The following is a 19,146-nucleotide window of genomic DNA, read 5'->3' as shown; positions in this document are numbered from 1 at the left end:
TAATTTATTTTTTCTAATTATGAGTCAGTATATGTGTAATCAAAAAACAAATGGCACTGATTACTTTTTCAAAGCAGTAAATCAAATCATTTCATTCTTTACTTCCAGGTTGTTTGAAGTATGGAAACAGCGCAAAATCTGAAAAAGTTTACAAAACATTAGTTTCTGAAGCTAACATTTATTTACCAGCTTGCAAAGGGTTTCATAAGAGATATGACTGCACATACAATACAAACCATGTGTCAAACAGCAGAAAACTGGAACAAAAATACTGTGTTTTTTTTTTCTTTGCTGTAGTCGGGTTTCATTTTCTACTTGACTAAGCGTCAGTGATCGTGAAGGTGCTGTATCAACAATAGTCATGGTGGCACATTCAATTTAGCTATAGCCAGTTGAAGTGCTTAACTGCATTTACTTTTTCTGAACAACAATTTGTTTTATTCTGTTTTAACAAACCTTCTGTTTATGCATTTTATCATCTTCAGTTATAAGAAATGCAGATCTGGTTTCATCACTCAAGTGTGGGAGTAATGAAAGAGTAACACCCTTCATCAGCTTATGGTTGCTATGCCAAAGATCTTTTTCTGGAATACTTACTGGACAAGAAATCTCTTGAAGTTTGTAGACTTTAATCTAGATAAAGAATTTTGGTTCCTCATTGAAAAATCTGTTAAACTCATACTGAATTTAGGACATGGAAAGTTTACGCATCACTTAATATGGAACAAGATCACAAAAATACTTCAATCTGATACATCTACTAAATTTATATATTCTCTGAAAGATTAGTGGGGATATATATAAAAGTAGTGGGAAAAGTTGACTTTGATTAACCTCAGTAAAGGGAGGGAACCAGAAAATGAGAGTTTGAACAAGGCAGTCGGGGTTTGGATTGTGGAAGACTTCTCCGCATGACTTAAGCCTTGTCCATAAGTAAACCTGTGAATGTCTCACTAAGGTAGTGCAAATCCCTGTACAGACATTCTCATTTCAGTTTAAGTATTATTTCAGATCTGCTTTTAGCTGGCTGCAAGTGACTGAAATAAGCTGTTCTTAAACTAAGCTCAGTGTACAGTCACAGAGTGCATCTGTTTACAGGAGCCTCATTACATTCAAACATACTGATACAGCTCTGAAGATTAGTGCTTGGATTGAAATGGCCATTTAGCCTTTCAAAGGATTTTGCAAGAAAGCAAGCTGGGATACAAGCTCTCTCTGCTTGTCATTTGTGCGTTTGTGAATTTGGCTTTTATTTCTTTGTGAAAATGTGTTTTGACGCTGACATTGAAAAGCCATGACCCACTGTAAAAAGGATTACCTTGAAGGGAGATAGTAAGGATGCATTGTAAACGATTGTTAATACAGAAATTTTAAATCTGTCTGTGCAGATTATAGCATGATACATTTTTTAACTCAAGATAATTTTCTGACATTATAAAAACAGTGACATATCACAAACACAAAAGTCTTAAGAGAAAGCTAAAATAAAGTAAATGTCTGAGTTTTTTTCTTCTTTTATTTTTTTTTTTTTTCATTTAAGAATGATAGAGAATCCTTTGAAAACTGTGATTTATTTTAACTGACATTACAACAAGTAGCTTAGATAGCACTTAAGGACTTAGTTGTTTTTTTTGTTTGTTTGTTTGCTTGTTTTTTTACAATTAGTGTATTTCATAGAGTATTAATGATAATAATGAAATAAAAAGAAGAAAGGAAAACAAAAAAAAAAAGGAAATTGCATATTCTATCTCAGAATAAACATTGAAACTGTTCTTAATAATATTTTTTTAATAGACTTCACTCTTGTGCTTTTGAGTGTTTTCTATGATTTTTTTAAGAAATCCTAATTCTAAGAATCTGCAATAAGAGAAACGACAACCAAAATTCAAGCAGAATCCTTATTAAAAACCAAAAGCAGTGCTACAATATTGCAATAAAAAGCAGTATTTTAAGAAGACAAATAAAGCATGTGAGAATTAGTGTCTGTTGTAAGAAGAGAGATTTTAAATGTACTAACCCTCTGATAGGAGCTGAGGAGAGCTGTAAAAGTAAGCATAAATAACTATCATTATCATTACACAAATGAAGGAATGAAGTAATGCTGAATTTAGTCACAATAATAGATAACTGTTCAACTAACTTCTGTTAAAAAGAGATTGCTGTATTTTTTTCAAGCAATTAAGACAAAGAACTTTGGAGCTGAATATTTGTTTCTAAAGCCAAATCTCTTGTGCTCTGTGATTATCGTCTACTTGTTGATATCTATACAGCTAGGATTAGGCTCTATATGCCAGTCTGTCAAACTTTGGCATTAATGACCTAGGTATATAATTGCATACTAAAGTGCTTTTATAAAAGTAGCCTCAAAACCCCATTCAGAAGTAACCTGAGCAAATGATTTCATTGTTTCCAGTAATATGTAATTATATGTATTGTAATATGTGTATATGTACATATGTAAATTAAAACCAAATCCAAAACCTTTATGCATTTAGGTACTTCTTATGGACAAACTGTTATTAAGTCTCAGTTCTTGATAGTTAGAGAGTAATATAGACATTCTGAAGGTGAAAGGAAAGAGATTTGGAATTTCTGAAGTGCCAAGGAACAATAGTTTATGAAATGGATAGCAGTAGGAAAGTATGCAGGAGGATCTGAGACTTATGTTTGGTCTTTCCTGGCCTAAGTTACTCCTTCACAATTTAGTTTACAGACTAATTTCAAACAGTGGAAGATATTTTACTTTATCTGAATCTTCTCATGTACAGTCAACTACTATAGTTACCTAGCCTTATATCTTGTAAATATGGAGAGCTATGCAACTTCAGAAATCATGCATCTGTTATAATATCACAGATACTCATTTCCATGAAATAAAAAATATAAGATAAGCAGGAATATAGAAACAATACATTTCAGAAAAGTTCCTGGATATCTGTTTACAATTTTCTCAACTAGAAAGAATAATGTTACGCAAATTGAATGAAAGAAAGGAACTTAGGTAACAGTATGACATTTCAGATAAAATTTAACTGTATAATAAGCAAATTAGTATCCAACTAGAAACAGCTCACAATATCCTTCAGAAAAACATCAACGTAGATTTTTATGTTCAGAATATTTGAAATGTAGGAGTGCACATATACGTGTCTGTTAGACTCATTTGGCTTTCTTCCTTAGATACTACCATCTAAGATGGTAGGTCAAATCCCCATGTTGAAAATTATTTTGGTGTATTCAATTATAAATGCCTAAAAGCTCATGTGATGGAAAGGTAGAGGTGGTAGACAGGTAGGAATGCAGCTGAAGGAGAAAAGCATCTGGACACTATAAGACAGAGCAAGTCTGGTCTATTTTACATCCTGTTATTGTCACTTCGTTTTATGTTTGCAGCTTACACATACTAATTTTTTAACAAGAATCTTCTACTGACCGTTAACTGTTCTATGCAGGGACATATTATACAAATCTGCCACAGCATCATCATCATGATTTTTGTTTGTTTGTTTCTCACATCATTTAAGAAGATTAACAGTGCAGAATTTAAAACTTGTGACCAAAAACTAATAAAATGACTTAAAATGAATTGCATTTAAGATAGAAAGAGGCTTCTGAATACTAAAGGACAAAATCCAGACAGTAGGAAAATAAGGTTAAATGTATTCTATCTGAAGCCATTTCACAAGAAGTAGAGGAAATGTATGACATATGGTATCAACTACAGCACTTGGAGTTGAGTTTAAAAATGTTTCAAAAGACAGCTGTAAGTTTGCATGATTAAAAGGGGAAATGAAGGATATGATGATATATCAAGAAACAAGGAAGAGTTATGAAACCAGAGGTGGACTTGTGGGATGTTTGTTTGCTTTTCTTATCCATTAGTTTCTAATGTTTTTACTGAATTTATCTTCAAACTCAACCTGCACCTCTGTCTTCCGTTCTGTTTCTCCCAGTGACATCAGTGCTGGCCATTAACACATAAACTGGGTGGATATTTGAACCTTGAAACCAAATCAAAGAACAATTTAGGGAAAGAGATAATTGCATATCAGCTCTTCTTCCTTCCAATATGTTTAAACAGATTAGATTATTTTAATAAATGTTGAATGTGGTGGAAGCATTTTTGAATAGTATCGTCATGTGAATATCCAGTGCCTGTATTTGAATCATAAAAGCTAGTTTTTAAAAAATAAAAAAATAATTTTAAAAAAAAAGCAACTTATCTCTCTATATATAATTGTGTCATATTCTTTGAGAACCAAAAAGAGATATTCCTTGGGAATCACAAGAAGACTAAAGAAGCTAACTGGGCAGAAAGACTGGTGCACTTTCCCCATCACAAGTGATCCTTAGTAATTTTACTTGGCAGACTGTGCATAGCTTTGTGTGAGCTGAGTAAGCGAAGTTGCCATTAGCTTTACTAGGATTTGAAACAAGACTATATACTTTTGTTTATGGTGCTGGACAAGGCTCAGGAACTAGAACATTAGCTTTTGCTTTGGCACAGATTTCCTGACTAAATTACCTAATTTCTCTCTGCCTCATTTCATAAGAACAGTCAAATCTGTTCAAACCAAAGGCTCATTTAGCCCAGTACCTTGGTTCTCACAAGGGCCAATAATGGATGCCAGTGGAAGAGAATAAGAAGGCAAGCATGCAGCAGTGCTTAGTGATATAGTCTCCCAGGCTCAAGCACTCGTTGTTCAGGGATTTCCTGAATCACGGGTGGAATCTCTGTGTTTAATGCTTTTCAATGATTTGTTTTTGATGAATTAGTTCTGGCAATTCTTGAGCTCATATATCTTTTAAGTATCCACAACATCCCATGCCCTACAAATAGTAACATGTGAGGAGCAACCTTGTATTTTGTTTCCTTTAATCCTTCTACCTGCCAGTTTCTGGTTTTAGAACAAAATGAGAACAATCTTCTTTTCTTCGTCTTTCTTCCGGTTTGCTGTATATTTTTTAAGTCAAACGGCTATGGCTTAATGAAGTACTGAAAAGCCCAAGAGTACCACAGATTTAGAGACATAAAAATGGTGGTTTTATTCTTTACTTCTTTCTTTGAAACTTCTGACAGTAAACTTTTTTTTTCCCAATTGTTTTTAATGTCATTCATTGAAAAAAAAAAAAGGAAAAGAGAAAAAAGAAGCAAAGAAAAAAAAGAGAGAAAGAGAGAAAGAGAGAAAGAGAGAAAGAGAGAGAGAAAGAAAGAAAGAAAGAGAGAAAGAGAGAAAGAAAGAAAGAAAGAAAGAAAGAGAGAAAGAGAGAAAGAGAGAAAGAGAGAAAGAGAGAAAGAGAGAAAGAAAGAGAGAAAGAAAGAAAGAAAGAAAGAGAGAAAGAGAGAAAGAGAGAAAGAGAGAAAGAGAGAAAGAGAGAAAGAGAGAAAGAAAGAGAGAAAGAAAGAGAGAAAGAAAGAAAGAAAGAAAGAAAGAAAGAAAGAAAGAAAGAAAGAAAGAAAGAAAGAAAGAAAGAAAGAAAGAAAGAAAGAAAGAAAGAAAGAAAGAAAGAAAGAAAGAAAGAAAGAAAGAGAGAAAGAAAGAGAGGAAGGAGGAAGGGAGGAAGGGAGGAAGGGAGAAAGGGAGGAAGGGAGAAAGGGAGAGAGAAAAAAAGCTATTGTGATTTTAAGACCTTGTTCTTGATCAATAAAATGAGGTACTATAATATTGTTGTCAGAATTGCTTTTTCTGGAAAGATAAAGAAGGAAATGGCAATACACAAAGTGTCAAAAAGTCCTTGAAGCAAATGCATAAACTGTTCCAATTTATTCCAACTGCCTTTAGTTAGTAATATGAGATTTTACTTCTAGCACTGACAAATGAAACATTTTCAGACAGAAATATAATTTTAAATCTCCCATTCTTTATACAAAAAGAGACGCTTCCTTTGGTCACTTGAGGCCTTAATCAGCGCCCAGTGAAAGCTGAGATGAGAGTGCCACAGGCTGAACTGGAGCAGATGCTTAGTCATTGGTATGAGAATAAAATGCAAATCCTGCAATTTGACTTCTCTGCTACCACTAACACCTCCTGAAACAGGAAGACAGCTGGGCTATTATATTTCAGATTCCATTTGTAAGTGTTAATTTTAATGCCTGCATACAAAAGGAAAGGAATAGGGCAATTACACTTCATTTACACTGGTTTTCATTGCATCTCTAAAAATGGCTGATGGACCTTGGTAGCCTTTATGTGATTTTTCTTACAAGAAACTCCAGTAGATGTTTGGTCATTTCTCATACAAGGCCATGCTTCTGAGGTCTCCACTTTCCACAGGATTTATGCTTGCATAGGAACCAGTTAGAGTTGACAATGTTTCAAAAACACACTTTAATTTCTCAGGAGCCTATAATCAGTTTTCAAATCTTAGGTAAACAAAGCTTTATCTATGAAGAAAGGATAAGCTCAGATGAGTTCAGAGGGTGCCTCAAGCAGCACAAACACCTCCTCCTGTTGAAAAGTTTACATGCAAGGTGATAGAAACCTGAGCAGCATTATCTTGCAGATGATCTGGGCAGATTTTAATAAATAAATAAATAAAAGACATGTATTTTCTCCTACTAGTTGGGATCAGTTTTTGTGGACTCAGGACTAACTTACAGTAAGGAAACTCTTAGTTTTAAATCTGTGACATTAGTTTAGAAATAACTCAATATCTTAAAAAAAAACAAACAAACAACATTTAGAATGAAGATGTGGGAAAAAAAAAAAAAAAAAAAAAAGTGGACTCTGATATTTGTCCTACTTAATAATCTAAAAATTGTTTTTTCCTTTTAATTACATTGTCTTTTACTGGAATTGCACAAGTGTAGCTGTGGAGAGAATTCAACTCAGTGTCTAAATATGCTATTATTTATGAATAACAAATTAAATGGACAATTTGACACAGCAGGTGAGACAGTATTTCAGGTCTTACTATTTTTACTAGTACATATATGTGTTTGTGTGTGATTATGTATTTCAAGGATCAAGAGTTAAGTGTGGTTAAACATTTATCTTCATAAATGCAAATGAAATTTTCATTTCCACTGGATATTCTAAAACAAGTAATCAGTATGAATTAGGAAAATATAATTTTTCTTCTTGGTGTTTATTGCCATTACTTTTACGATAACAAAAAGCAGAAGGGTGACTGTACTGATGCAAGTTTGAAAGTTGTATATTCATCACTTCAAAACCTTTAAATTGATAGTGATGGAGCACAACTGTTCTAATTCCCAGTCATTTGGAAGGATTTGCTGTGACCCCAACTTAACATGTAAACATGGCAAGGGATATGAGTACAGTTCCTCTGGCGTTCACTGAACTTGAGGGGAATCTTTCTTTGACTTCTATAAGCTTCAGGATGAGACTCCAACAGAAAGCAGAATTTGAGAATATATGCATGACGGTCTCAGGGACAACACCTCTCTTGGGATGGCACTCAACCTCAGTTGAATTCTATAGAATCTGTTCTTACTGTCCTTAACCCTCATCTTACCATAATGACAGATCCTGCCTATCCTAATCCATGACCACTCCACACTTTGGCTGTGATCTTGTGGTGAATGAATAAAAAAAAAAATCATTTAGATTTCATTAAAACTGGCCACAGAAACTTATACCCATAAGTCTACAGAACTCAAAGGAGTTCTGAGAAGCTTATTTTTTGTATGAAATTGATGCATTTGCTAGTTAAATTTATTCTACAAAATTCAAAGATTATCTATATTGTATTATACTTACTGTACCATACTGTACATTAAAATGCAATACAATATCACACAATACTATACTATGATCTTTGCAGATGGGATTTTGAGTCAAAGTTCTGTTAAAGAAAGGACAACATATCTTTTTCAAAAATACACCTATCAGTAGTTATGCTAATGAGAGTTGCCAGCTCTGTGCATTCCTGTTTATGAGTGTACATGTAAAAGTGTACATATGAGCTGAGTGTTTATTTTCTTTGTCAGCTTCATTAACTCTCTTCCCTTCTGGGGACGCTTGGATCCTAGAAAATCAGGCAAGGTAGAGAAGCAGGCAAAGAAGAGATTTTTTTTTTTTTTTTTTTTTTTTTGTCATCTTGAATCAAAAGCACTTAAATTCATCTTTTTTTTTTTTTTATGTCAGCAAAGTTTTTGTTGCACTGGGAAAATATCAAACATTCTCAATTCTTTTTTCTAATAAAAAAACCCTCAACCTGCATGAAAAATATATTTTTCTTAAACACAGTACCATGAGGAATAATTGCAACTTGTCATGGAGACTGGTTATAATTATGTCTACTGTTAGTTATGTCTCCTTGTGAAGTTAGCTTTTCAACTGTATTGTTCTCTAATGCAATACCAGTTATTAACATGTTGAAGATATTATTTTTTGCTAATGAGGAAGAATAAAATGAGGCTGCATAGTAGGGCTGGGTGAAGTCACGCTGAAAGTGAAGGGTACGAAGACAAAATAAGTGCTTATTGGAGAGATTTTAAATGTAGGTTTTCCCTTACTGAGGAAAAAAATAGACTACAGAAAGGGTCAGCTTGCTTATTCCAGACCTTGTTCAGTTCGTTGTTTTGTTTTCATTTAACCTGAATACTTATCAGACACAGGGCTAGACCTGACACTTTACAGGCTTCTCTGAGTGAAATATTGCAGTTAGTCGACAATACTTCAAATAAAAAAAGCTTAGTAGTTGCTGCAGTATTTTCTGAGAATATAATTCTTTGTTGCTCTATGATTTCTTACACAAATTCTTTGAAAGCGCATTTAGTACAGCTTATTGTAGTTGGGGAGGATAAAAAAAGGAGTTCATAATATATTTTTTTTTAGTTTTTCTTCTCATTCTGTCACTCACAGTCAGATTTTTGAAACCTTTAGTGAGGAGTTGGGCTCACAGAGAATGTTTCCACACTGGGAACTGAAAAACAGGCTAAAAAGCAATGAAGACATATCAGTAAATTTTTCAGAAGTGACTAATAGTTTCAAGTATCAGAATTTTAAACTGCCCAGAAGGCATTCTGTGAAAATCAAAGCCCTTGAGCAAGTCTTAAATTGGGTGCTCGACTTGGGGGCATGCAAAATCACTTGGGAAATCAGACAATCTTGGCCATATGCTTAATATGTTAACTCCACTTGACTAGGTCCTTTCTATACATTGCTTCTCCAATTTGCAGTTGTTTTTGTGTTGTAAATAAGATACCCTCGACAAAACCCAACACAGACATGAAAGTTCCCCAGGAAAACTGAAGAACCTTTCTCTTGTTAAACGGCACCCTAATTATGGAGGCAGTTTTACAAACAGTCCCCTGGGGGAAACATTTTCGTTCTCATCAGGAAGGCTCTTGAATAAAATAACACCTTTGCTAACTTCATTTATTTACAACAGGACATAAGAATGAGATTGGGTTAGATTTATTGCCATTACATCACGGATGCTCAGTAATTCATAAAACATTGAGTCTAGGAGTTAGCACTGCTGTTATTTCCTCTGATGCCTGACCTCACCACAGTCTAATAACTTACAGGAAATCCAGAAGACAAAGGGGGAAAGAAGTGGTCTTGAATGCTAAAAATAACCATAGAAAACTAGTACAATCATGTAATAGACTTTGGCCCAATAATTTATTTAACATAATAGTAGAATCTGCTAAAGCAATTAGAATCTGTTCCAAATGTTTTTAGTGGAAAATATGTTGGGGGTAAGAATAAGAACAGTAAAAAAGTTGAGACTTTTAGTTTCATGTACTGGTTTTAGCTTTATGGATCTTATTGCTTACATATGCAGACCACTTAATAACTAGACTAGAACAGACAGTCATTGCATGGTAGTTATATTTTCAGAGGTCATCCTATTTGAGTCAGACGGTGATCTCAGGTGATGTATTACACTTGACAACACAGAAAGCTGCAGTACAAAGACATTCTAATTCACAGTGTCCTCTGAGAATTGTTCAATATCCTTCATGGTATCTAGTGTCTGGTATGCTATTGGGATAGCATTTTTGGTGTCTTTACTAATCACTTAAGGTTACCATGTCATTCATATTAACAGTGTGCTATTTTTGGTTGTTTGTTTTTATGTGTGTGAATGTTTTGAAAGTTTTGCTAAAGGGATAATGACTCTAAAATGAAATACCTTGGTATTGTTCATGTCTACTCATTTATTTGTGCTATCCAGAATTAGAACAATGTTTTGCCTAATGTACTAATTTAGTCAGTATTTTAGGCTTACTGCAAATGGGTAAATAGCTTCTCAGAAAAACAAAACGAAACCCAACTTGCACGTATGTTAGATAAGACTGGCCCACAAACGTATACTTCTTTTTTCAGTTTGGCTCGGCCTACCCACTTATGCTGCACAGTTATTTAAAAGATGCTATTCTTCATATAAATAGTATATATACTAGTGAATAAGTCTTCACTATTTAACAGTATCAATTTCTTTGTCTTCCAGTTAGAGACAGACGGAATCAAACTAGAGATAATGAATAGATTAAAATAGCTGTTTCTGAACAGCCCATTTGGCTGTTTTCCCTTTCATTAAATTAACTGAATTAGAATAATGTAGATAGATAATTAAATAGATTGATAGATGGATGACAGACAGATATAAAACACTTCCCTCTTTGCAAAGGTTTCTGATAACTTAATGAATATTAATTCATTTAATTTCAAAAAGTAGCAGAGAAGTGTGGGACTTCCGATATTTTATTCAACCAGAACTATTGAGAGTTGTCTAAATTTGGTTCAGTCTAGGTAGACAAGTTTTCCAATCTTTACCCAAGTTGTCTACTATATTTTAATATATATTCTGAACATTGTAAGCCAGAAAAACTTGTCAGTATGAGTGACATATTGAGATAAAAGGAGACACAGAAATCTAGAACTCTGTACTGTTTTCATTAATCTACAAAAGGAAGCATGGAGGTAAAGATGATCGCTACAGCTCTTTCAGCTCAGTATCAAAAATAGCATTTTCAGCTATCCAAATTTCAGTGAACTCTGCAAGTGTGGTTGAGTTCAGAACATGTTTTGGGGTCTGAAAAGGAAGAGAGGAGAGGAGTTGCAGTGATCAAGAATCTGGGCAAGCTTTTTGAGGACAGGCACAGGGAGTTGGGCAGATACTTACCATTAGTTTTGCAGTTTCTTCAACAAAGATCCTTCTCAATTGCCATTATTATAGCATAGAAAACCAAGAGGCAGGTCCTACAGAAGCTGGAGACCTTTTCTTAGGAACAGCATTTTACTAAAAATTTCTCACTTAAGAGTGATTTCCCACAGGGTTTTAAAGCTGGTTTCCGATAACTCGATTCTGCTGAGCCTCAAGTTGGAAAACAAAATATAATAAAGGTGTTCCAGAGTCCAGTATCCTCCAAACATGTGCGAGTAAAAACACATGGAGACTGAATACTGAAAGTCAGAGACTCCTTGTATTTCTTTCCCCCCTTTTTTATTTTAATAATTAATAGTTTGAAATAGTTGCATTATTGCTTCAGTCACTTTTCACCTATTTCCCCAATGGCTACCACTTCCCTCAAAGTTTACAATTGTTTTAATATTTCTATTTTTTTTGCATAATTTCTCACATTATATTTATTTACACTTGCACTTTTTAAAAAATAAGGCATTCCACTGGGATGACTTTAATAAAAGTTTCTTATTAAAAGTTCCATAACAGTGTGATTCCCAAACCTGAAACCAAAGTCCTCAGATTTAACAGTTTTCATGATTCAATAGATTAAGTGTGAAATAGGAAATATAATAACAATAACAACATAGCCATATCCCACACAGTTGTTCCACTTAAAATTCTTCTTGAAAAGTAACACAATTCATAAATAAATCACTTCTCATAGACTGAAAGGTACTTAAAAGACTCTGTGAAATATCTTTCATATAGTCATAAAATATGTGCTCAGAAAGTTGTATTGAACTAGAGGAAAATAATGAAAAAAATGAATTATATGGAAGAGGAGAGGGGAAAAAAAAAGGAAAAAAATGTAAAATCATCAGCCTGTGTTCTCAAAGTCAGATGTATCCTATCAGCTGCCTCAGCAGTATTCATTACAGAAGGGCTACATCCTGTTTGCTCAGACCTAAGTTCATATGAAGCATCTTCTATGGTCAATGAAGAGTGACCTTGCCCTTGGGAGTTGCTGTTCTTGATTGGGCTGACTCGTCATTCACAGGTACTTGTTGCTTTCTGCTGACTGTGATTTGGGCAGCAAATATATCATGTGCAGTTAATGCCTTTGTGTAGAAGAGGTAAATCCAAGCCTTCTCTATAGTTTTTTTCCTTTGAGCAGGAAGTGAGGCTTTTCCCTTTGTTCTCACTGATGCTGAGTACAGATTTAACTGCCAGCAACTTCTGTCTCAGCTAAGAGACATTGCCGTCTGCCTTAAAGTCCTTCAAATGGATCACCTTCTCCATCTACTGTCATACTCCAGGCAGGTTATTTTGTTTTTTCAGTTTTGTTGTCCCTTCCCTTCCCTTCCCTTCCCTTCCCTTCCCTTCCCTTCCCTTCCCTTCCCTTCCCTTCCCTTCCCTTCCCTTCCCTTCCCTTCCCTTCCCTTCCCTTCCCTTCCCTTCCCTTCCCTTCCCTTCCCTTCCCTTCCCTTCCCTTCCCTTCCCTTCCCTTCCCTTCCCTTCCCTTCCCTTCCCTTCCCTTCCCTTCCCTTCCCTTCCCTTCCTTTCTTTCCCCAATCTGTTTCTTATATAAAACTCTTTGTATTAGTACAACAGAATCTGTGAGAATGGCCAGGGAAATATTAGCCTCAATAGTGCTCACAGATGTGGCCAAAACTACCTTTACTAGTTAAACAAAATATGTTTAACTTATTTCCAAAGTGTCCTGGCATCTTGAATGTTTCTGGACCATCCCACATGATTGTTCATCAGCTTGTCATGAGGATCAGCTAGCCCCTTGAAGGTGCCTTGGAGATGCGCTCCTTGGTATTTATGGTTTGAGGGTTACAAAAGTAAGGATATGAGTTCCTTCAATCACTCTAGCACAGCTGAGGAGCATCACTGCTGTCAAATCTTTCTATATCTTCCATACCTTATAAACTAAGCCTGTAATACCTCTTTTGTGACTGTATGCATTCCATCAACATAGCTTCTTCAGATCATGTACTTGCACTGCATTAATTCATCATCAGCCAGCAGTGATTTTGTTGTGTTAAATTCTGCAATTCTACAACAGTTTCTGTGTGAATTGCCCAAGAAAAAAAAATTGTCTCTTCTCCAATAATCACCAGTTTTCTTACTAGCCATAAACAGTACTAAATTAGGAAAGAATATTTAAAATATAATAACAAAAACAGTTAGTGTGTGCTGTTATCTTTCATCTCCTTGCTTTATTGAGAGAGTTCTGGACTGGGTGGCAGCTGAAATTGATGGAAAGAAAAGACATTAAAAGTTTCTATACTGGGTATATATACACATTTATGTATATGTGGATATATATGTGGATATACATTCATGTTTACATATATATGGTTGCTCCAAAAGTTATTCCTCCTGCTTATTTCTGTGAAAACTACAACACTTAACAGACACAAAGAGCACAATAACACTATTTCATAGAGAAAATTCTCAGCTGCAAAATACTGTTTTTCATCATAGTCACCACCATTAGCTATGCATTTTCATCACCTATGAACAAGAGCCTGTATGCTGCAATCATAAAAATCTGCACCAATCGAGATGATCTGCTGTCACTGTCACCACTGCTGAAACATACCACCCACCACCTACCTCACTGTTCCACATCCACTGTTTGGTGTCCATACACTTACAGCAAGCATCAATGAATGTCAATGGGTGTAATTTTTTCCACATGGAGAATCTTGGTAACACACCTTTGCTTCATAAATACTTCTATGTCAGATGCCATTTTTGTCAGACTTCCCTTTTGCTGTCATCTGTCACATGGTGACAAAACATAGCAAAATATTGTTGGGAAGCTTCAACCTCTAGTGTCATACCACCAACATCCACCTCTGATGTCATGGGCCAACATAATAAAATAGGAGGCATTAGTTTTGGACCAGCTCTTGTGTGTGTGTGTTTGTAATGTTATCTAATGCATTATATACATATATATATAACTTTAGGTTGGTATGGTACTGGCTGGCTGAATTCTATTGCAAGTTATGAAATAAGTGTTGTCAAGTAGCAATATCTTGTCACCACTCATTATCATGATATAGGAAATTTATTCCAGACATGTTTCAGATGTTTGAAAGTGAATCCCGATAGCCTGTAAAATAACGGAGTAAAATAATGGCAATCATCAGAACTTTTACATTTATTTCAAGATCTGAAATATATTTCTTTCTGGCCAAGTCTTGACGTCTATCAAACTGTGCACTACAGGAAAGCACATATTTCAAGAAGCCATCTAGAGAAATATATCAATGAGATGAGGACAGGCTGAGAGACTTGGAACTGTTCAGCTTGGAGGAAAGTAAAGTTCTGACAAGACCTGAGAGCTGTCTTTCAGTATCTAAAAAGGGACTACAGGAAAAAATCAGGCCATTTACCAGAGTATGTTGTGACAGGACAAGGGAAGATGGTTTTAAACTTAAAGAGAAGAAATTTACACTAGATATAAGGAAAAAACTTTTTACAATAAGTAAAAGTGAAGCACTGGAATAGGCTGCCCAGAGATGGGGTTCATGTCTCACCCCTGGAAACATGCAAATGAGGCAGAATGGGGCTCTGAACAACCTGATATAGCTGTGAATGTCCCTAATCATAGATGGACTGTTGAACTAGAAAGAGCCTTATAATAATGAAGGGCCTTATTTAAGGGTCCCTTCCAACGCATAACATTTTGTGATTCTATGGTATCACTTACAATCTAAGCTTTCTAGGCTTCCACTTGAGGTCAGGGGGAGATGGGACAAGGAGGAGTACATAGGAAAGGTTTTATTTCTCTGTTGACTGTATTTTTGGTGTACAGACAGAGATGGTTTGACTTCAATACTCTAAAAGGTATTTGGGCATATTGCCCTATTTGTGATAGGTTAGACTTCCCGTAGTATGTTTATCAAAACTCTCTGGGGCTTCAGGCTATCATTCATTTGACACTTAACAGTGATATATTTATCATAGTTATTAGTCACTGATACATTTGGAAACTTATTATATATATAATGTGTGTCTACATTGCATTTTAACTGAAACATGAAAACACTGTGGGATTTCCCTGTCATACCTCCTATTTTAAATGGTTTATTCTACAATCACAAAGAAAAGGGTAGATCATTTTTGACTTAGGCTGACCAGTTTCCACTCTTTTTCGCTCGCTATATACCAATATCAGTGAAGTTACAGTGACATAAACCAGAGGAATATAGTAAAAAATCAGATCCTTCCTATATCAAATCACTTTCCACATCTGTTTCCTATTTGTCCATAATGACAAATGGAATAATCTTGGGAATATCTTCTGCTTTAACTGTCCTGCCACTGACTTTATAGCCTTATCAAATATCCATTGGTGTGCATGTTGAGCAATTATCATCTACTAAGAAGAAATCCCAAGTAAATGTAGATTGTTAATAACATTTTTCAATAATGGCTTGTAGCATTAGTGCCTTTTTATATTACTGTAGTTGAAGTAGAGCATTCTCCTGAATTTACTGCTTTTATTTATTGTTTAAGTTCTATACATGTACTTGCAGCATTTAAAAAAAAATCTTTTTTCATTATTAAATCATTTCTGGTCAGAAGGAGTAAAGTCAGAAAATTGCAGAGAAGTGAGGAATGTGTCTGGACTATTCAAAAGTAGAAAGGACAAAAGGAAAGTAATAAATTTAATATTATGCAAGATATTACAGATACAGGATGACTATACAAATATAATCAAGGAGGCTACATCTACAAGATTGTGCTTGAATTCTAGGATCAAATTTCACAAAGTTTGCTCAAAGTTTTTATCTTTCAAAGTAGGAAATCTCTTCAGATAGGCTGTTCTGCTAAACAGTCCATTTTCCCTTCACCTTTTTTCACCAGTAAATGAAGTGAAATGTTAAGAGCTTCTGGAGTTCCTTTGAAAATATCAGCTATTTGTGTGATTGATCTTCACATTAAAAAAATATATATATAATCAAAGTAACTGAGTTAGTTTATTTTTATATTTTACATCCTACAACAGCACTATGGAGCGCCAAGGATCTAGCACTGAGCTCTGGAGCATTATCCTTGAGAATGAAATAGTTGTGTACAATTACTTGAAGCTTTTACTTTCAAACACAAGACAATACAATATACTTTCTGGAGTTCACAGACTAGTGAAGCTTCTCTGTTCTGAAGTTCTTGTGTGAGATTTAGTACAGAGAAGAGAAGGAAAATGGGCAACTTAAGAACAGCTTGTAACTACTTTAAGGGTAGTTACTCTCATTCTTCCACATCATAGTAGATAATATAACAAGGACTGAAAGCCACAAATGATTCCTCAGATGAAAAAAAAGGATTAGTTTGGTTTTTTTTTGTTTGTTTGTTTTGTTTTGTTTTTAGAGAAAAAAAAATCATTAAGGGTGCAATGGAAGGTTTTCAAGACTTGTTTAGATAAAACTAAAGCTGAGTAACAGCCTGTGCTGGCAGTAGTCTTCTCTCAAATGGAAGCTACATATTTCTATATATTCTAATATTTTCTCAGTTGATTTATTCTATGAATACATATACTTTAGTCATATTCCACGCTACTTATTTTTGGTTTTTTTTTTTTTTTCTTAAAACAGATAATTATCTCTGATCAGACAGCAAGAAATTCGTGTTTAATTTATATTTATTAAAATACTGCCTTTGTTATCTACCTCAAAGAATTTTTAGGTATTAGTGACTGAGAACTGGGTGCACAGAATAATTCCCAGAATAATTGCCAGAGTGTGTCCTGGCTTTAGAGTTCCATGATTTAGTTAGGTGTCAATGGAAATTAACCACAGTGCAGATGGAAAAATGGAAATTTTAGCTTTTACTGTGCCCTGTGCAATTCTTCTATCAACATAATGTCTACTATGCAAAAAGCATTTATTATTCTGGTTTTACCCTTAGTGTAAAACATAAAGTAAACAAACTATTATGTTTGATTGGCAGATTTGGTCCCCCAGTTAAAATTAAAATCATTAAATGTACTGAAAAGCCAATTGCTTTGGATTTACTGACCTTGATTTGAGTTAGTGTTGACTGAGGCCTTTTTTAATCTTGTTTTATAACCCCATGTACTGTTCCCCCAACTGCCATTTTGTAAAACTTGCATTGCACATTACTGAAAAAGAGCTTTGCTGATGAAGTTAAAATTGTATTTGATCATGTAAAACCAGTAGGTCACTGAGAACTCAAGTTCAGGTTTAGCATCCTGTAACACATTAATCTGCACTTTCATTTTTTCAGTCAAAACATTGAAATTCCAGCTTCTTCAGTTGAAATTACACAGGCATATTCTTTGTGAAAGCATAGGCTGTTCAATGAAACCAGGTAAAGTGTATGTGAAGTAGACTAGATGAGGCACAAGCTGTGTGCGTGTATTTGTGCTTCTGAGTACCATCAGCACAATACTGATTAGAAAATGGGGACTTTTTTCAGATACTCTCCTAGTGTAATTTCACTTCTCTTGAGCCAAAAAAAAAACAAACCACCAAACAGTATGCATTACATATACTGTATTTAATTCAACTTATTTTTCATTTCATCAAATAAAATTGTTTTTTTCTTTCTTTTTTCCACTCCACAGGACAACATTTTTAGGATGGAAGATTCACATTTTGAAAACGGCCGAGGGAAAAGCCCTTACGATCCTAAATTGCTGACAGCTTCTCTTTTAGTAGGTAGGTGCCAGAGCATGAGTTCAGTGAGATATTCATTCACTGCCAGTTCCCTGCCATTTCTATTTACTTATTTATTTATTTTTGCTCTTCACCGCACCTATGGTAGGACTTTGTTTTATTTGTTTTCTGTCTAAGCTGAAGTAGTCATTAGTCATTCCAGTTTCATTTTTCAATACAGTTGGCCCAGCCGTCATGAGAGCAGAGTTTGTGTAAGACAAGATTCAAGTATCACACTAACTGCTTTACCACTGTGTGACATCTTGTTTCTTCAGACTCAGAACTAGGTGACTCTGGAGGTATTTTAATTGCCCACTTTACTGTGTGCCCTCACAGATGGTTGCACCAGCACATCTGGGAGCAAAATGAGAGCAGGAATAAGCAATTCTTCGTATCAGTACTGTAGCCAAGTAAAGTCCATCACCAAGTTGTACTCACATCTGAGTTGAAGATATACAAACATTCACAGGTCCAGGCCTTAAAATGATGTTTCAGTTGAAAAGATGTATCTGACAGTGAATGCAATTAGACTCCTATCCAGAACAGAGGGATTTCAATAAATTAAGTATATTTGAATTAGTAATACTTAGTTTCATAGAATATGTATGTATGGAGCACCTGGCATATGTTAATCTAATTAAACTAATCTAATTGATTTAATTTATATAATTGATTTAATTTATGTAATTAAATTGTGTTTGTTGTTTTTCCTTCTTCCTTCACAAAAAATGTTTTGTGAGATGAAATTAAGGGAAGAAGAAATTGAGAGCAAAACAAAGTTGATTCTTATTTCTGTAAGAACTCTGCCTAAGAGTAGCCACTTTATCCTTAATGTGTAACTTTCCGGCACTTAATCACAACTTCAAATCCAAGGGGACAGCAGTAGTCTCAGAAGCCTGCAGATTTTCTTATCACAGAAGCCTTTGGAAAATGACACATAACCAGATACACTGTGTTCTCTGGGACTATGTATGTCTAGTATTGCTTAGTGACTACAAATTTTATTTGCATTGTATTTAAAAGTGAAACTATTCAAAAGAGGCAACAACAAAAATTTAATCTTCAGTGTGCCTCATTTCCTGATCTTCGAAGCTCCTAATGTTCACAGGTGATGAGCTACCCTGGGGACATGCACTTTTTGAAAGGAAAAACAAGAAAGGCTTCCACATCTTGCCCCAACTTGTATCCTGAACAAACAGAAAGAAAGAAAAAAAAAAGTATGTGTAAAAGTCCAGTGTATAAATTAGTGCCTGGAGCAACTTGAATTTGTGTCATAGCTACTCTCAAGGGATTGGCTTTACTATTTACTTTAATGTACAGTACAAGAAAGAGAATGATG

At 34.7% G+C, this 19,146-nt stretch overlaps 1 protein-coding gene across 1 annotated transcript in view; it reads left to right on the top strand.

Moving 5' to 3' along the window:
- The window catches only part of SEMA3A (semaphorin 3A), a gene marked incomplete at its 3' end in the record, with an annotated part of 166,877 nt that overhangs the window by 83,724 nt on the left and 64,007 nt on the right, over positions 1 to 19,146 (top strand). Inside the window, exon 6 of the mRNA XM_079545666.1 lies at positions 17,717 to 17,810. Coding sequence (XP_079401792.1) covers positions 17,717 to 17,810 — 94 coding nt within the window. The remainder of the gene's footprint in view (positions 1 to 17,716; positions 17,811 to 19,146) is intronic.

This window comes from Tetrao urogallus (assembly GCF_951394365.1).
Source record: "Tetrao urogallus genome assembly, chromosome: 1".
Taxonomy (NCBI): Eukaryota; Metazoa; Chordata; class Aves; order Galliformes; family Phasianidae; genus Tetrao; species Tetrao urogallus.
This window is presented reverse-complemented; position numbering and strand designations above follow the sequence as displayed.